The sequence below is a fragment of the Thamnophis sirtalis genome, unplaced genomic scaffold (assembly GCF_051295495.1).
Source record: "Thamnophis sirtalis isolate CommonGarterSnake01/CBP01778 unplaced genomic scaffold, rThaSir2_p1.2 scaffold_13, whole genome shotgun sequence".
Lineage (NCBI taxonomy): Eukaryota > Metazoa > Chordata > Lepidosauria > Squamata > Natricidae > Thamnophis > Thamnophis sirtalis.
In genome coordinates this window covers 53,999,615-54,012,517 of record NW_028261393.1, presented here as the reverse complement: position 1 = coordinate 54,012,517, position 12,903 = coordinate 53,999,615, and the positions used below count along the sequence as shown (strand labels likewise).

General features: G+C 56.8%; 2 protein-coding genes across 2 annotated transcripts; both read left to right on the top strand.

The window, feature by feature from the left end:
* Positions 1-5: 5 nt before the first annotated feature.
* Positions 6-2,037, top strand: LOC106552553 (centrin-2). The gene is made up of 6 exons (XM_014070862.2): positions 6-68; positions 157-306; positions 392-520; positions 736-873; positions 989-1,075; positions 1,898-2,037. Exons 1-5 carry the CDS (start codon positions 66-68, stop codon positions 1,073-1,075), a joined length of 507 nt encoding a protein of 168 aa, XP_013926337.2. The 5' UTR covers positions 6-65; the 3' UTR covers positions 1,898-2,037.
* Positions 2,038-7,097: 5,060 nt separating this feature from the next.
* Positions 7,098-12,588, top strand: LOC106552552 (BTB/POZ domain-containing protein KCTD12). Its single transcript, XM_014070861.2, is given in 3 exon segments — positions 7,098-7,347; positions 10,580-11,273; positions 11,276-12,588. Coding segments are annotated over 2 exon segments (870 nt in total). The 5' UTR covers positions 7,098-7,347; positions 10,580-10,591; the 3' UTR covers positions 11,464-12,588.
* The last annotated feature ends 315 nt before the right edge of the window (positions 12,589-12,903 follow it).

The window sequence follows — 12,903 nt, the reverse complement described above, 5'->3', positions numbered from 1 at the left end:
GGCGGTTTCCCCCCACGCGCGCGTGAGTCGCCCCGGCAACGCTAATCGCGCCGGAGCTGCGGACGATGGTAAGGCAGCCTGCGGGCGGGGTGGGGAAAGGGCCGGGGGCGGTTGGGTGGGGGGCGGCGGCGGTCATCGAGGCTCTCGCCCGTCCAGGCCCATCGAGGGAAGGGGACGGCGGCCTCGGTGCGGAAGAAGCTCGGCCCGAAGCTGGAGCTCAGCGCGGCCCACAAGGAGCAGATGCGCGAGGCCTTCGACCTGCTGGACGCGGACGGGACGGGCACCATCGACGTGCGGGACCTGAAGGCGAGCGGGGCCCGCCTGGGGGAGGAGAGAGGGGCTCTGGCCGGGGGGGGGCTCCCCGTTCTCACCGCCTCCCTCCCCCGCCCAGGTGTCCATCCGCGCCCTGGGCTTCGATCCCACCAAGGAGGAGCTGCGCCGGGTGGTGGCCGAGGTGGACAAGGAAGGGGCGGGCAAGATCGGCTTCGACGCCTTCTACTCCGTCATGGCGCAGAAGATGGTAGGGCCGCCAGCCCGGAGGGCGCGGACGACCCCAGCCACCCACCCCGAGAGCGGGGGGCGGGAGGAGAGCGGCTTTGCCGTGTAATTCTGCCCGGGAAGCGGGAGGGAAGCCCCTGGGCGAGCGGGGGACGGGGCGCGGGGAGCCTGGGGACGGGGCTGGGCAGGCTCTGCGGGGCGAGAGAAACGACCCTCCTCGCCCCCGCAATCCTATAGTCAGAAATCGATTCCAAAGAGGACATCCTGAAGGCCTTCAAGCTCTTCGTGGACAAGGACAGCGGCAGGATCGCCTTCAAGAACCTCAAGCAGATCGCGGCTGAGATCGGGGAGAAGCTCACCGATGAAGAGCTGCAGGTGTTTCATTCCCCCCCCCCGTCGCTCGCCGCCCCCCTCCCTCCCCCCCCGCCCAGGAGGGCACCTGCTGGCCCTGTTGAAGAGCCTCTCCCAACCCCTTTCTCTGCCCCCGCAGGAAATGATTAACGAAGCCGACCTGAATGGCGACGGGGAGGTGACCGAGCAGGAGTTTCTGAAAGTCATGAAGAGGCACGATTACTAGGTGACTCCCTGGGGGGCCCAGAGTGCCTGGCCTCCCCACAGAGGCACCTGTTACTCCTCCGGCTTGTAGAGACATGGATGGCTTGATAGGGAGATGGGTGGTCTCTAACCTTAACCAACAGGAGGGGATTCAGAGCTATTGGGGGGGGGGTTATCCTTTCCCTCCTTCTGACCATGGCGGAAAACGTGGCACAACAAAACCACGAAGCCCTTATCCGCGGAGATATAAGTGCGGCGCTAAAGCCGCGACGTCATCACCGCCGCAACAACAGAGTGGCAACAGAAGGGCGCTTTAAAATGGTGCCGCGGCAGAAAGCTGATTTCAATTAAGGTAAGGGTTAGGATTAGGTTTAGGGGTTTGTTTTAGGGTTAGGGTTAGGTTTAGGGTACTGAGTGCTTGGGAATGCGCGGATTTGCCCTCCGCGATTATGTCATCGCGATAGGGTCGTGTTTTTCCTTAGCACTTCGAACGGGCGAATTAGTCTTCGCGCTTATGTCTCCGCGGATAAGGGCTTTGCGGATTTGTGGTGGAACCGGCAGAAAAGAGACCAGTTTTGGGGGTCCCGCCTCCACCCAGCACCTGCTTCCAGACATGCTGGACCCCCAAGTCTCTCTTTCACTGAAAGGGCTGGGGGTGGGGAACGATGGGGCCCCGGGAATCTATGAAGCTGTCCCGGCCATTAGACCAGCTTCGCAGGTGGCATGGAACCCCCAACAGTTCAAAAGCACCTTCCCTTCTCTCCCAAAGCTGTTCCCACGGGTGGATTTGGGAGTTCCTGCACGCAAAAGCCGTGTGAATGAGGGTTGGGTTTTCTTCACTCAGGCAACACGTATGAGCAAAGCCACAACTTCCCAGGCTGAACAAGGACCCTTCCTGGCTGAAGAGCATCTGGCGATCGATCGCAAGAGACAACAAGAGTCGCCTTCAGCAGGAGAGGACCCACTAAAAAAATCAAAAACCCAGGAATCGACTGAGATTTTGTGACGGGGCAAAGCCTCCATAAAAACTGGGAGAGGGAGAGAGGGGGTGGCTAGCAGGAGAGAGTGGTTGGTCTGGCCAGCTTTGCCTCCTCCTCTCCTGAATGGGATGGTTTGTTCTAAGGCTTTGCAAAAATTTCCACCGAAGGGGGGAGAGCGCACAAGTAACACTGGCCTTACCTGGCCAAGAGAAATAAAGTTGCATATGTTGTAATTGCTTCTCCCTGGTGGTTCAGAGAAGCAGCTGTTGAGCGTGACCTGTGTCTGTGCCAGGAAGGGTGGAAGCACCCCCTTGAATGACCAGGGCCAACCTTTGGCCTCCCCGAGGAAGACCCCCATCAGAACTTCATTGCAACAGATGAAAAGCAACCGAAGCCCCCAGGGAGGAAAAGAGGTGGAGTGGGGGGTTTAAAAGCCTCCTCCTTCTCTGTGAGGTTGGCCAAGGATCAGGAGGTCACAGGTGGGCTGGAGGGGCTCGGAGTATAGCAATAGCAATAGCAGTAGACTTATATACCGCTTCATAGGGCTTTCAGCCCTCTCTAAGCGGTTTACAGAGAGTCAGCATATTGCCCCCAACAATCTGGGTCCTCATTTTACCCACCTCGGAAGGATGGAAGGCTGAGTCAACCCTGAGCCGGTGAGATTTGAACCGCTGAACTGCTGATCTAGCAGTAGCCTGCAGTGCTGCATTTAACCACTGCGCCACCTTGGCTCTTAGTAGTCATCCCGCGTGGCTCTTGGCTTGTGTTTTTCCGGTCTTGAATCTTTTTTTTTTATTTGATTTGATTTGATTTTATTACATTTATATGCCACCCTTTTCCCCAAGGGGACTCAGGGCGGCTCACAAGTCAAATCAGGGGAGGGGGGTACAGACAAGAAATAAAAAAAGACGGAACATAACAATGCATAATTTAAAAAACACACAGCAGTCATACCATTCGAGGCGGGGGGGGGGGGCAACAGCTCTTTAGCCCCAGGCCTGTCGGAACAGCCAGATTTTAAGGGCTTTGCGGAAGGCCTGGAGGGTGGTGAGGGTTCGAATCTCCATGGGGAGTTCGTTCCAGAGGGTCGGAGCAGCCACAGAGAAGGCTCTCCTCCGGGTAGTCGCCAGTCGACACTGGCCGGCGGATGGAATTCGGAGGAGGCCTAGTCTGTGGGATCTAATCAGTCTATTGGAGGTAATTGGCAGCAGGCGGTCTCTCAAGTACCCAGGTCCAATACGTTTTAAATTTCAAACATACAAAATACACAAAAACAAAACTTAAGACATAGACTACATTTACACAATACATCGGAACTTCCTGTTCCTTCTTATAGCCGTTTCAAATCGGTCCAATTCTCCTGATGTCATTTCCCCTTCTAATACGTTTCGTTTTGAGTTTCACCATTTTTTAACCCTCTTATTTTACTTCTCTATCTGATATTGATATTATTATACTTTATTTATTATAATATTGCTTTATTATAATATTACCGTGCTTTGATCCCCCCCACCAGCTGAAGTGGAGAAGTCTTTATTATGTAAAGGGACCAGCTTGGCCTTCTCAATGGCCCATTGACAAAGTGGGGATGGGCAGGAAGCTACAGGCAGGCTATTCTGTCTTTTAAAACATGTTTCATTCTTTTCACATCCAGAGAAATATTCTGCCTTTTCAATATTTCCTAGGATATTTCATTTTTCTGGGAGAGGGCTGGGGCGATATCTTCCTACAATATATTGGATGATTTACCTCTAATAAGTTTAAATTCTCTTGAGTGCATATATGCATGGTAAATCCTCCTTAACCTCTACTTTTTGGGGCTTTTATTAGCTTTCTATCATCGACCCTTGTTTCTTTCCTCCATCCACCAATACCCTTTTCCCCATATCTCATAATATTCTGTCTCTTGAATCTTCTTTGACCTCACGGGAGTCCAGCCAATGGCTCAGCTTCCTCTCGACCCCCAACAGCAGCCAGAGAGAGACGGCTGCAGCAGATTCCCTGCAGAGGAGCGAGCCGTTCTGCCATCCCACCTGGAGCCCTTCCGCCAGCCTGGCCTGGCTCTTTTGTGAGCCAGTGGCTGCCGCAGTCTCGCTCTGCATTCCCTATCCCAGAGGGAGGGACGGAAGCCCACGCTTATTGTTATCGAGAACAGTAGAAGTAAGAAGGTTGGACTCGATATCAATTAATTCAGCCCTCTGGCGTTTCACAGCCCTTGTCTCCACTTCCTCCTGTGTGATCCATCACAGCCAGGCACACTGCTTTATGGGCCCGCGAGCAACTTGGCACACCACCTCCGAAGGGGATTTATGGCTGGCATATGTTATGTCAGAGGAATGGGAGAAGCCGGTAATTACTTCGTAAATATTAATGCCACGTCCCCTGGAGAAGTGAGAGGCTGAAGCCAGGCTGTTTCTGCAGAGTCAAGCTCGGGGGGGGGGGGATAGCAGGGGGGAGCAGCTCCCAGCAAGGAAGCTCAGAGTGACAGGTGGGCCTCACCGCTGTCTGGAGCCCGGTCTATGAGTTCCCCTGGCATTAGTCTGCATTGTGCCCTGGGGATACTTCAGTTGATTTACCTTCTCCTCAAATCCTAGCTGGTCAGGCCACCTGCTCCCTCCAAAAAACTTGGGACACACAATTAGGGGTACCTTGGCTTCTTTTGTCCTTCCTTCCGTGCCCCCTTTTTCTCCATTACGTATCTGCTCCGATTCAAGGTGACCCACTGCTTTGGTACCCTAGCTGAAAAGCACTTTTAGCCACATAAATAATTATTTCTGAGCAGGCTGCCTTGTTCAACAGCAAAGCAAAGATATATTCTCGCTCTGCAGAACTGTCCGGATTCCTATGGACGAGAATATTTGGACTTGGTGTTTTCTAAGCTTTGATCGTTTCCTTGCAGACGTCTCGTTACCCAAGTAGGGAACATAATCAGGGTTAGCACCAAGGACTCCACTCTCCACATTAGAACCTGGCAATTTTGGTTCAAAAGTGCCCTGCCTGAGCATTTTTTGGGGGGGGGGGTTTCCAACTGCTCCTCTGGCCACCGGATGCTTTCCTCAAAAGAGGCATCTTCCTTGCAGGCAGTGGGGCCTTCTCCATGGTGCCCCTTCCCCAAGTTTGGCCTGCCCCTTTCTCTTCCTTTGCTCAAGGTTTCTGTCTTTGGGTGCCAAAGGATGAAAGGCTGGAGCTTCTGCACTTTTCTGCAGGAGCTGGGGGGCCCGGGGGGGGGGTTGGTAGGGGGAATAGCTGCTTCCCTCCCCACAGAAGGCCGCTCCTTGGGGGTGGCCTTGCTCCAAAGCCAAAGAGCACAAACTAGAAAGCTTCCGCCCCCCCCCCCCCTTGCAGCGGGATGAGCCCAGAGATTGGGGCGGCTTGTGCATTGGGGAGTGTGGTTTTTGGGAACATGTTTGATTTGATTTGATTTGATTACATTTATATGCCACCCTTTTCCCCAAGGGGACTCAGGGCGGCTCACAATTCAAATCAAGGGAAGGGGGGTACAGACAAAAAATAAAAAACGGAACATAACAATACATAATTTAAAAACACACAGCAGTCATACCATTCGAGACGGAGGGGGCAACAGCTCTTTAGCCCCAGGCCTGTCTGAACAGCCAGGTTTTAAGGGCTTTGCGGAAGGCCTGGAGGGTGGTGAGGGTTCGAATCTCCACGGGGAGTTCGTTCCAGAGGGCCGGAGCAGCCACAGAGAAGGCTCTCCTCCGGGTGGTCGCCAGTCGGCATTGGCCGGCGGATGGAATTCGGAGGAGGCCCAATCTGTGGGATCTGATCGGTCTATTGGAGGTAATTGGCAGCAGGCGGTCTCTCAAGTACCCAAGTCCAATACCATGAAGGGCTTTATAAGTGTTGTGTTGCGGATGCTGATTCCTTTGTTTTCATCACAGCTGGTGTGAGACACTCAGAGTTACGGCACACAGGATAGGATCGGAAGCCATCCCGGTCTTTGAATGAATGATAAAACAGGGACCGAGTCAGCCTGAAGATTCTGGGATTTCTGCTAAAAGCGAAATATCCCTGAAGCAGAAGCGCTCTCTGTCCCCGAGAGAAAAGGGGGGTTGAGAGAGGGGGCTTCTTTCAGACTCAAGGGGTCCTTCAAAGGGAGGAGAGAGAGAGACAGAGAGACAGAGAGACAGAGAGAGACAGAGACAGACAGAGAGAGAGAGACAGAGAGAGAGAGAGACACACACAGAGAGAGAGAGAGACAGAGAGAGAGAGAGACAGAGAGAGAGAGAGACAGAGAGAGAGAGAGAGACAGAGAGAGAGAGACACACACACAGAGAGAGAGAGAGACAGAGAGAGAGAGAGAGAGAGAGACACAGAGACAGAGAGAGAGACACAGAGACAGAGAGAGAGACACAGAGACAGAGAGAGAGACAGACAGAGAGACAGAGAGACAGAGAGACGGTTCCAAGCCGCGGCAGCCCTGGTGCTGGCCGGTGGCTTTATCACGGCCAGGTACTGCTGAGCACCTGAAAACGGAGCTCGGAGCCCGCAGTCCATCCATTCAAAGGGTGCTTAGGTTTCAGCGCATGCGCCGCTCTTTGTCCGAGGCTCACAACCCACGCTTGTCCGCGATCCACGGGGATCCGGGTCCAACGCCCGCCTCGCAGATTCGAAGCGCTGCTGACACCCCGGGCTCCCCTTTCCCTGCGCTGGCCACGCGGAGGCGCGGCTAGGTCCCGGGGGGGCGCCCGAGGCTCCCCGCGTGGGAGCCGTGGGCTCCCCCGGGAATGCACCGCTAGCTTTGCGAGGATTCCAGCCTGTCCTCGCCCCCCACACACACACAGTCCCTTCTGCCCCGGGTCCGGGTGGGGATGCTCCGAGCAAAGGAAGGAGGACGAGCAGCTGTTGCCCCGAGGGGGCTCCCCTCTCTCGCGCCGCCCGTGGAAGGGGAAGGGCGGCGGCGGCTGGGTTGAGCTGCCGGAGGAGGGAGGGAGGGAGGGGGAGGAGGCGAGGCGCGTGTCGTCAACCAGCCGTGGGAGGGCCTGCCGAGGCTGCCCGCGAATAAAAGCGGCCGGGTCGAGGGGGCGGCGAGGAGAGCGAAGAGCCGCCGCGCAAAGGGGGCCAGGGCAGCGCGGAAGCGGCGTTCTCCGGCCAGGCTGCCCCCCCGCCCCAGCAGGACCCCCGACCCTCGCCCACCACTGTCCCACCGCTGCCTCTGCCCCGCCTGGATGCGCTTGGCGCGGGGGGGCGTCGCGGGGCTGCGATCAGAGGCGGGCGCTCTCGGCGGCTGCGGCGCGCTCGGCTCGTCCCGGCCTCGGAGACCTCGCGCTCCGGAGGAGCCGCTGCTGGAAAGGTGGGCGCGAGACGGGAGCGCACCTGGCGCAGTGCGCGCGGAAAGGGGCCCCATCCGAGAGACGGGCAGGCTGCGGGTGAGGGTGCCAGGTTGTGCCCGGCGTTTCTAGGAAGGCAGGGTGGGCTCTGGGGCGAGGTAAAGCCGAAGGGCCGCTGGGCAGCGCTCTTGGCCGGACAACGCGGTTCCGCGCGTGGGAGAGGGCAGCCACCCATCGGTCCGGCTCTGGGATCTAGTTCCGATCACGGCGCACACGTGTTCTCCAGAGGAACTTTGCAGGCGGGGGGCGGCTTGGCAGGGCCGTTTCCACGCGCGGAATTCTCCCTTCAGTAGAGCCGGCCGTGGAAGATCGGAAAGGTGCGGCCTGGGCGCCGAACCCCGCAGGAAAAGGCGGCTTAATCCGAAGGAAACGTCAGCACCACGGGATGGGGCAACGCGTGTGAAGGAGGAGGTGGGAGGGTGGGGGCTGTAGAACAAAGGAAGGCACCCTTTCCCTCCCGAGGGGGCTGTGACACCGGGAAGCCGGGATGTGCCAGAGCCCCCACGTCCACTCACCCGGCTTCTGGGTGCGCGCGTGGGTGAAACAGCTGCTTTCCCGGCCACGCTCGGCGTCCTTCAAAGGCGTCCTCGGTGTCGAAGGGCGCCGCGTTTCTGACCAGAAGGAGCTGCGCGCCTGGAAATAACCCCCCCCCCCCCCCACACACACACATCCCTGCTCTGAACCTCCCTGCCCCCCCCCCCTTCTCCCATTTCGGTGAGAAGCACTTTTGCTGTCCTTCCCAGGGCCAGGTTGAACACAAAGGCGGCTCTGATTTTTTTTTGGGGGGGGGGGTAGAGATTAGGTCATTCTGCAACGAAGGGAATAGGGGACAGACTAGTCTGCCCCTTTGGCCGACCAAGCAGGACGCAGTCCAAAGGGGAAGCAAAGGGGCCCATAGAGCAGTGTTTCCCAACCTTGGCAACTTGAAGATGTCTGGACTTCAACTCCCAGAATTCCCCAGCCAGCGAATGCTGGCTGGGGAATTCTGGGAGTTGAAGTCCAGACATCTTCAAGTTGCCAAGGTTGGGAAACACTGCCATAGAGAATACTATTAGGGGGTGCAGTGCATCCCTAGCACCCCCCCTCCCTTCCCCCCAGATTTTGGGAGCCATGGGCTGTGCAAGACCAAGAGAAGAGAAACAGGGTTGAGTGGGGCAGCTTATAACTCTGTTCCATCATTCCAGCCTTCCCCCCACTTCCTCAAAAATGCCAACCTTCTTGGCAAAAAGGGAGGTTGTTTGCCCATGAACAGGAAGGAGGCAACTTGGGAAAGAAAAGCCGAAAAGCCCTTCTTCAGCTTCCTTTTCTGCATTCTCTCACTCCTCCAGGCTGGGGGGGGAGGACAAGAGGAGCCTTGTGAACAACAGGCCAAGGGAGTGTGTGTGTCGTCCCCCCCCCCGCCCAGGGGGCAGTGAGGGCCAACCCCTGGCCCAGTTCCCTGCTCAGCTGATGGACCAAGAAAGGCATTTCTCACAGGCACCCAGTTATCTGCTCGATAAACTTTTGATTCACGGGTGTGAGCCAAACTTAAGAGACCAACCATTGACAGCTTGGGGCGGGGGGGGGGGAGGCAGAGCGGTTCTGCCAAGTTCTCCCCTCCCCTCCCAGCCCTGCAGGGTCTTGTAAGGGACGCACAGCAGGGACGGCCTTTCTGCCCCATGGGTCAACAGCATGAGTTCTCCTTTGAGCCTAGTGGAAGGCGAAATCTCACAAACAAGGACTGCAGCTTTCGGGGGGGGGGGAGTAGGGGGGGAGGCAATGCACAGCCCTTGCTGGAGGACTCTGGGACTCTGCTGGGAGGGGCATTCCGCCTCTCCCCAAGGAGCAAAGAGCTTGAACAGGATGGGTCTTGTCGTAAATGAGGGCATTGTTTCTGCTTTTTTTTTGGAAATTTAGTGTTTGTCCTCTTTTTACCTGAATCCAAATTAAACCGAGCAAATTCAAGGTACTAATTATGACCTTTAAAGCGCTCCATGGCTTAGGCCCAGGGTACCTGCGAGACCACCTACTGCCACCGGTAGCCTCCCATCGTCCAGTGCGATCCCACAGAGTTGGCTTCCTCAGGGTGCCGTCGGCCAGATAGTGTCGGCTAGCGACCCCCCAGGGGGAGAGCCTTCTCTGTGGGAGCGCCTTCCCTCTGGAATGAGCTGCCCCCGGAGCTTCGTATAATCCCCGACCTCCGATCCTTCTGATGCACCCTAAAAAGTTTGGCTTTCCCAGCAAGCCAGCCTGGCCTGAACAAAACAAATCAAATTATTGATCACTGTTGATTTTAATTTGATTTTTTTTTTAAAATGTCATTGTCAATTTTAATTGGGTTTGTTCGGGATATTCTATTTAATTTTTTTTTTAACTTTTGCATTATGTGTTTCTTTTAATGTTGTATGCCGCCCTGAGTCCTTGGGAGAAGGGCGGCATATAAATCTAATAAACCTAAGCCTAAATCCCCGTTCCATCCACCCCCTGTTTTTTAAATTGAGCAAAGCTCCCGTGTTGGGTGTTGCTGGTCTCCCCCACCTGGCAGGTGCAGTTTTGGGCAGAGGTGAGATTGCTCCCCAAGAACCTCAGCCGTCACAGCAGAGGTGGGTTCCTGCCAGTTCGCACCAGTTCGGTAGAACCAGTTCGTCAAATCTACCAAACCGGTTAGAAGAGGTTCCACCAGTGGACCCAGAAAACAGGCCACACCTACAGAAGAGGTTCCAAAATTTTTTGAAACCCACCACTGACACACACACACACACACACACACACAGACAGACAGACAGACAGACAGACAGACTCACACAGAGAGAGAAAGAGAAAGAGAAAGAAAGGAAGAAAGAAAGAAAAAAGAAAAAAAGAAAGAAAAAGTGAGAGAGATGAAAGAAAAAAACGAAAAAGGGACAGAGAGACAAAAGGTATGAGAGAGAGAGAGAGAGAGAGAGAGAACACATGGCCGGCAAGCCACTCCCACCAGGTCACATGGCCAGCAAGCCACTCCCACAAAGGAGGCCACCCACAGAGTAGGTTCGAATTTTTTTTTAAACCCACCACTGCGTCACAGGGGTCCATTTCTGGGGGTCCTTCTGGAACAGGGTGTGTGTGGCAAAAGTATGGTGTGTCTGCACGGGTGGGGGGCGGGCAGCCCAAGGTCCCGGGATCCCCACCCCATCGGATAGGAGGAGCCTAATCTTCCTGTGTGTCTTTCATTTCTAGGGGGGCCTCAGGATGGCCTTGGCGGACAATGCCAGGCTGAGGGAGGGCTCAGTTTTCCCAGAGATCGTGGAGCTGAACGTGGGCGGGCAGGTCTACCTCACCCGCCACAGCACCCTGCTGGGCGTGCCCGGCTCCTTCCTCTGCGACCTCTTCAGCCAGCAGAGCGCTCAGTCCTTAGCCCGGGATAGCAAAGGACGCTTCTTCGTCGACCGGGATGGTTTCCTCTTCCGCTACATCCTGGACTACCTGAGGGACCGGCAGCTGGTGCTCCCGGAGCGCTTCCCCGAGCGGAGCCGCCTGCAACGGGAGGCCGAATTCTTCAAGCTGCCTGAGCTGGCCAAGAGCCTGGCGCCCAAGATCAGCAAGCAAGACTCGCTGGGCGAGGAGCCCTGCGCCAGCGACCCCGAGGAGTTCTCCCCCAGCACAGAGGCCGTCCGCACCCTGGGGGCGGCTGGCGCAGGCTTGGCCGGCCCCCCTGGCAGCTCCCTGACCCCCGTGGCTGGAACCGGTGGGGGGCAGGAGGCCCGACGGTCTGGCTTCATCACCATCGGCTATCGGGGCTCCTACACTTTGGGGAGAGACAGCCAGACGGACGCCAAGTTCCGGCGCGTGGCGAGAATCATGGTGTGCGGGAAGACCTCCCTGGCGAAGGAGGTCTTCGGGGAGACCCTCAACGAGAGCAGGGACCCTGACCGCCCCCCGAGCGCTACACCTCCAGGTACTACCTCAAGTTCACCTTCCTGGAGCAGGCTTTCGACCGACTGGCCGACGCTGGCTTCCACATGGTGGCCTGCAACTCCACTGGGACCTGCGCCTTTGCTCACGAACAGACGGACGACAAGATCTGGACCTCGTACACCGAGTACGTTTTCCACCGCGAGTGATCCTCAAGCCCCAGCGGAACCGAAGCGCCACAGCCGCTGAACCCTCCCCAATGCTCTGCTGATGCCGATTTCATTCGAGATGCCCTCGGACTTTGAGTCTCTCCCCTCCCGTGTTGCCAGCCTGAAGCCCAGCAGCTCCCGAGGGATGCCAATCTTCCTGCCCCTACCACAGCCCTCCTGGGAACATGGAACGGCTGGAGGAGGAGGACGGCGTGCCTGGGGGGGGGTGGACTGGGCTCCCTGCAGGATTGCGCAGCTATGCTCTCTCGGCTCTTGCAAAGCAAAAAGACCGAGGAGGGTGGGGGGGGGCTTCATTGCGCAACCTCACAGGGGCACTTGGTAGCCTTTCAATGAACCAAGTTGGGAAGGACCTGACTGGACCCCCAGACCCTCGCCGGGCATCCCGCTGCCAGCGCTTTCCCCCGTCACCCCTTTGAGCAGCTGTGCCCCTGGGGTGCCAGGGCTTTTGAATGGCAACAGAGCCAAAAGCACTAAAAAAAAAAAACTTGCCTCCTATGCCCACCTGGCACGGCTAAATATACCCGTTTCCCTTGGTTGAAGTGGGGGGGGGGGTTGACTGCGACCTCAGTGCCCAGTTTGAGGAGGTGCCAGGGGTCATGGGGGCAGTGGGTGTTTTGCACACTCAAAGCCTTGCTCACTTTCTAAAGTGCCATCTAAACTTTCTGTTAGAAATAAGGAGATTTGTGGGGAAGGGAATGCAGGGGCCACGCCCATCACCCAGCATATAAGCAGGGCACATTCACCAGCCTGGGGATGCTTCTGGTGGGGGGAGAGGGGGGGGTTGCCTGGCAGAGCCCCACATATAAGAGGCCATGTTAGGGTTGCAGAAAGCCTTTGCTTCAGGAGGGGTTTTTTTTGCTCCTAGCTGGAAGGGAGGAGGGCCGTCTCAGGTGGGTGCCGGCAAAAGCCCCAGGTGCTTAATGGCTGCCCTTGGGCGTCCTCTCCCATGCCCACAGCTGTTTTGAGTTACAGAGGTGGGAAGGGGAAGCCTACAGGTGAGCCTTGTCCCAGGTGGAGGCCAGCAAAACTCTGCACGGTGTATTTTGAGCTGGTTGCTGCTGTCGCCGGATGAGGGGCCAGGCGTAATAAAAGGAGCGAAATATTCTTGGCGCCCGTCTCCTTCTTAACCGATCAGTGGGCTGGATTAGGAGGCTGTTGGCCAAAGGGAGCAGGGGAGCCAGAGGGGTTTCCCCAGAGGAGGGTCTCCCTCCTGCCATGGAAAGGCTGACAGGGTCACCAGGGGATCCTTTCCTCTGGAATGGCCCAAGCCTTGGTCTGCAGAGGTCGCCCAGGAGCCCTTCGGTCTCTCTGTCTCTGTCTCCCTCCTTCCCTCTGTCTCCCTCTCTCTCTCTCTGTCTCTCTCTCTCCCTCTCTTCCTCCTTCTGTCTCTCTCTCTGTCTCTCTCCCCCCTTCTCTGTC

Bases quoted from the DNA above. Each gene is read 5' to 3' on its own strand.
- LOC106552553 (XM_014070862.2), top strand. The intron at 307-391 runs GCGAGCGGGGCC...TCCCCCGCCCAG, and splicing joins TCGACGTGCGGGACCTGAAG to GTGTCCATCCGCGCCCTGGG. The intron at 874-988 runs GTGTTTCATTCC...CTGCCCCCGCAG, and splicing joins TCACCGATGAAGAGCTGCAG to GAAATGATTAACGAAGCCGA.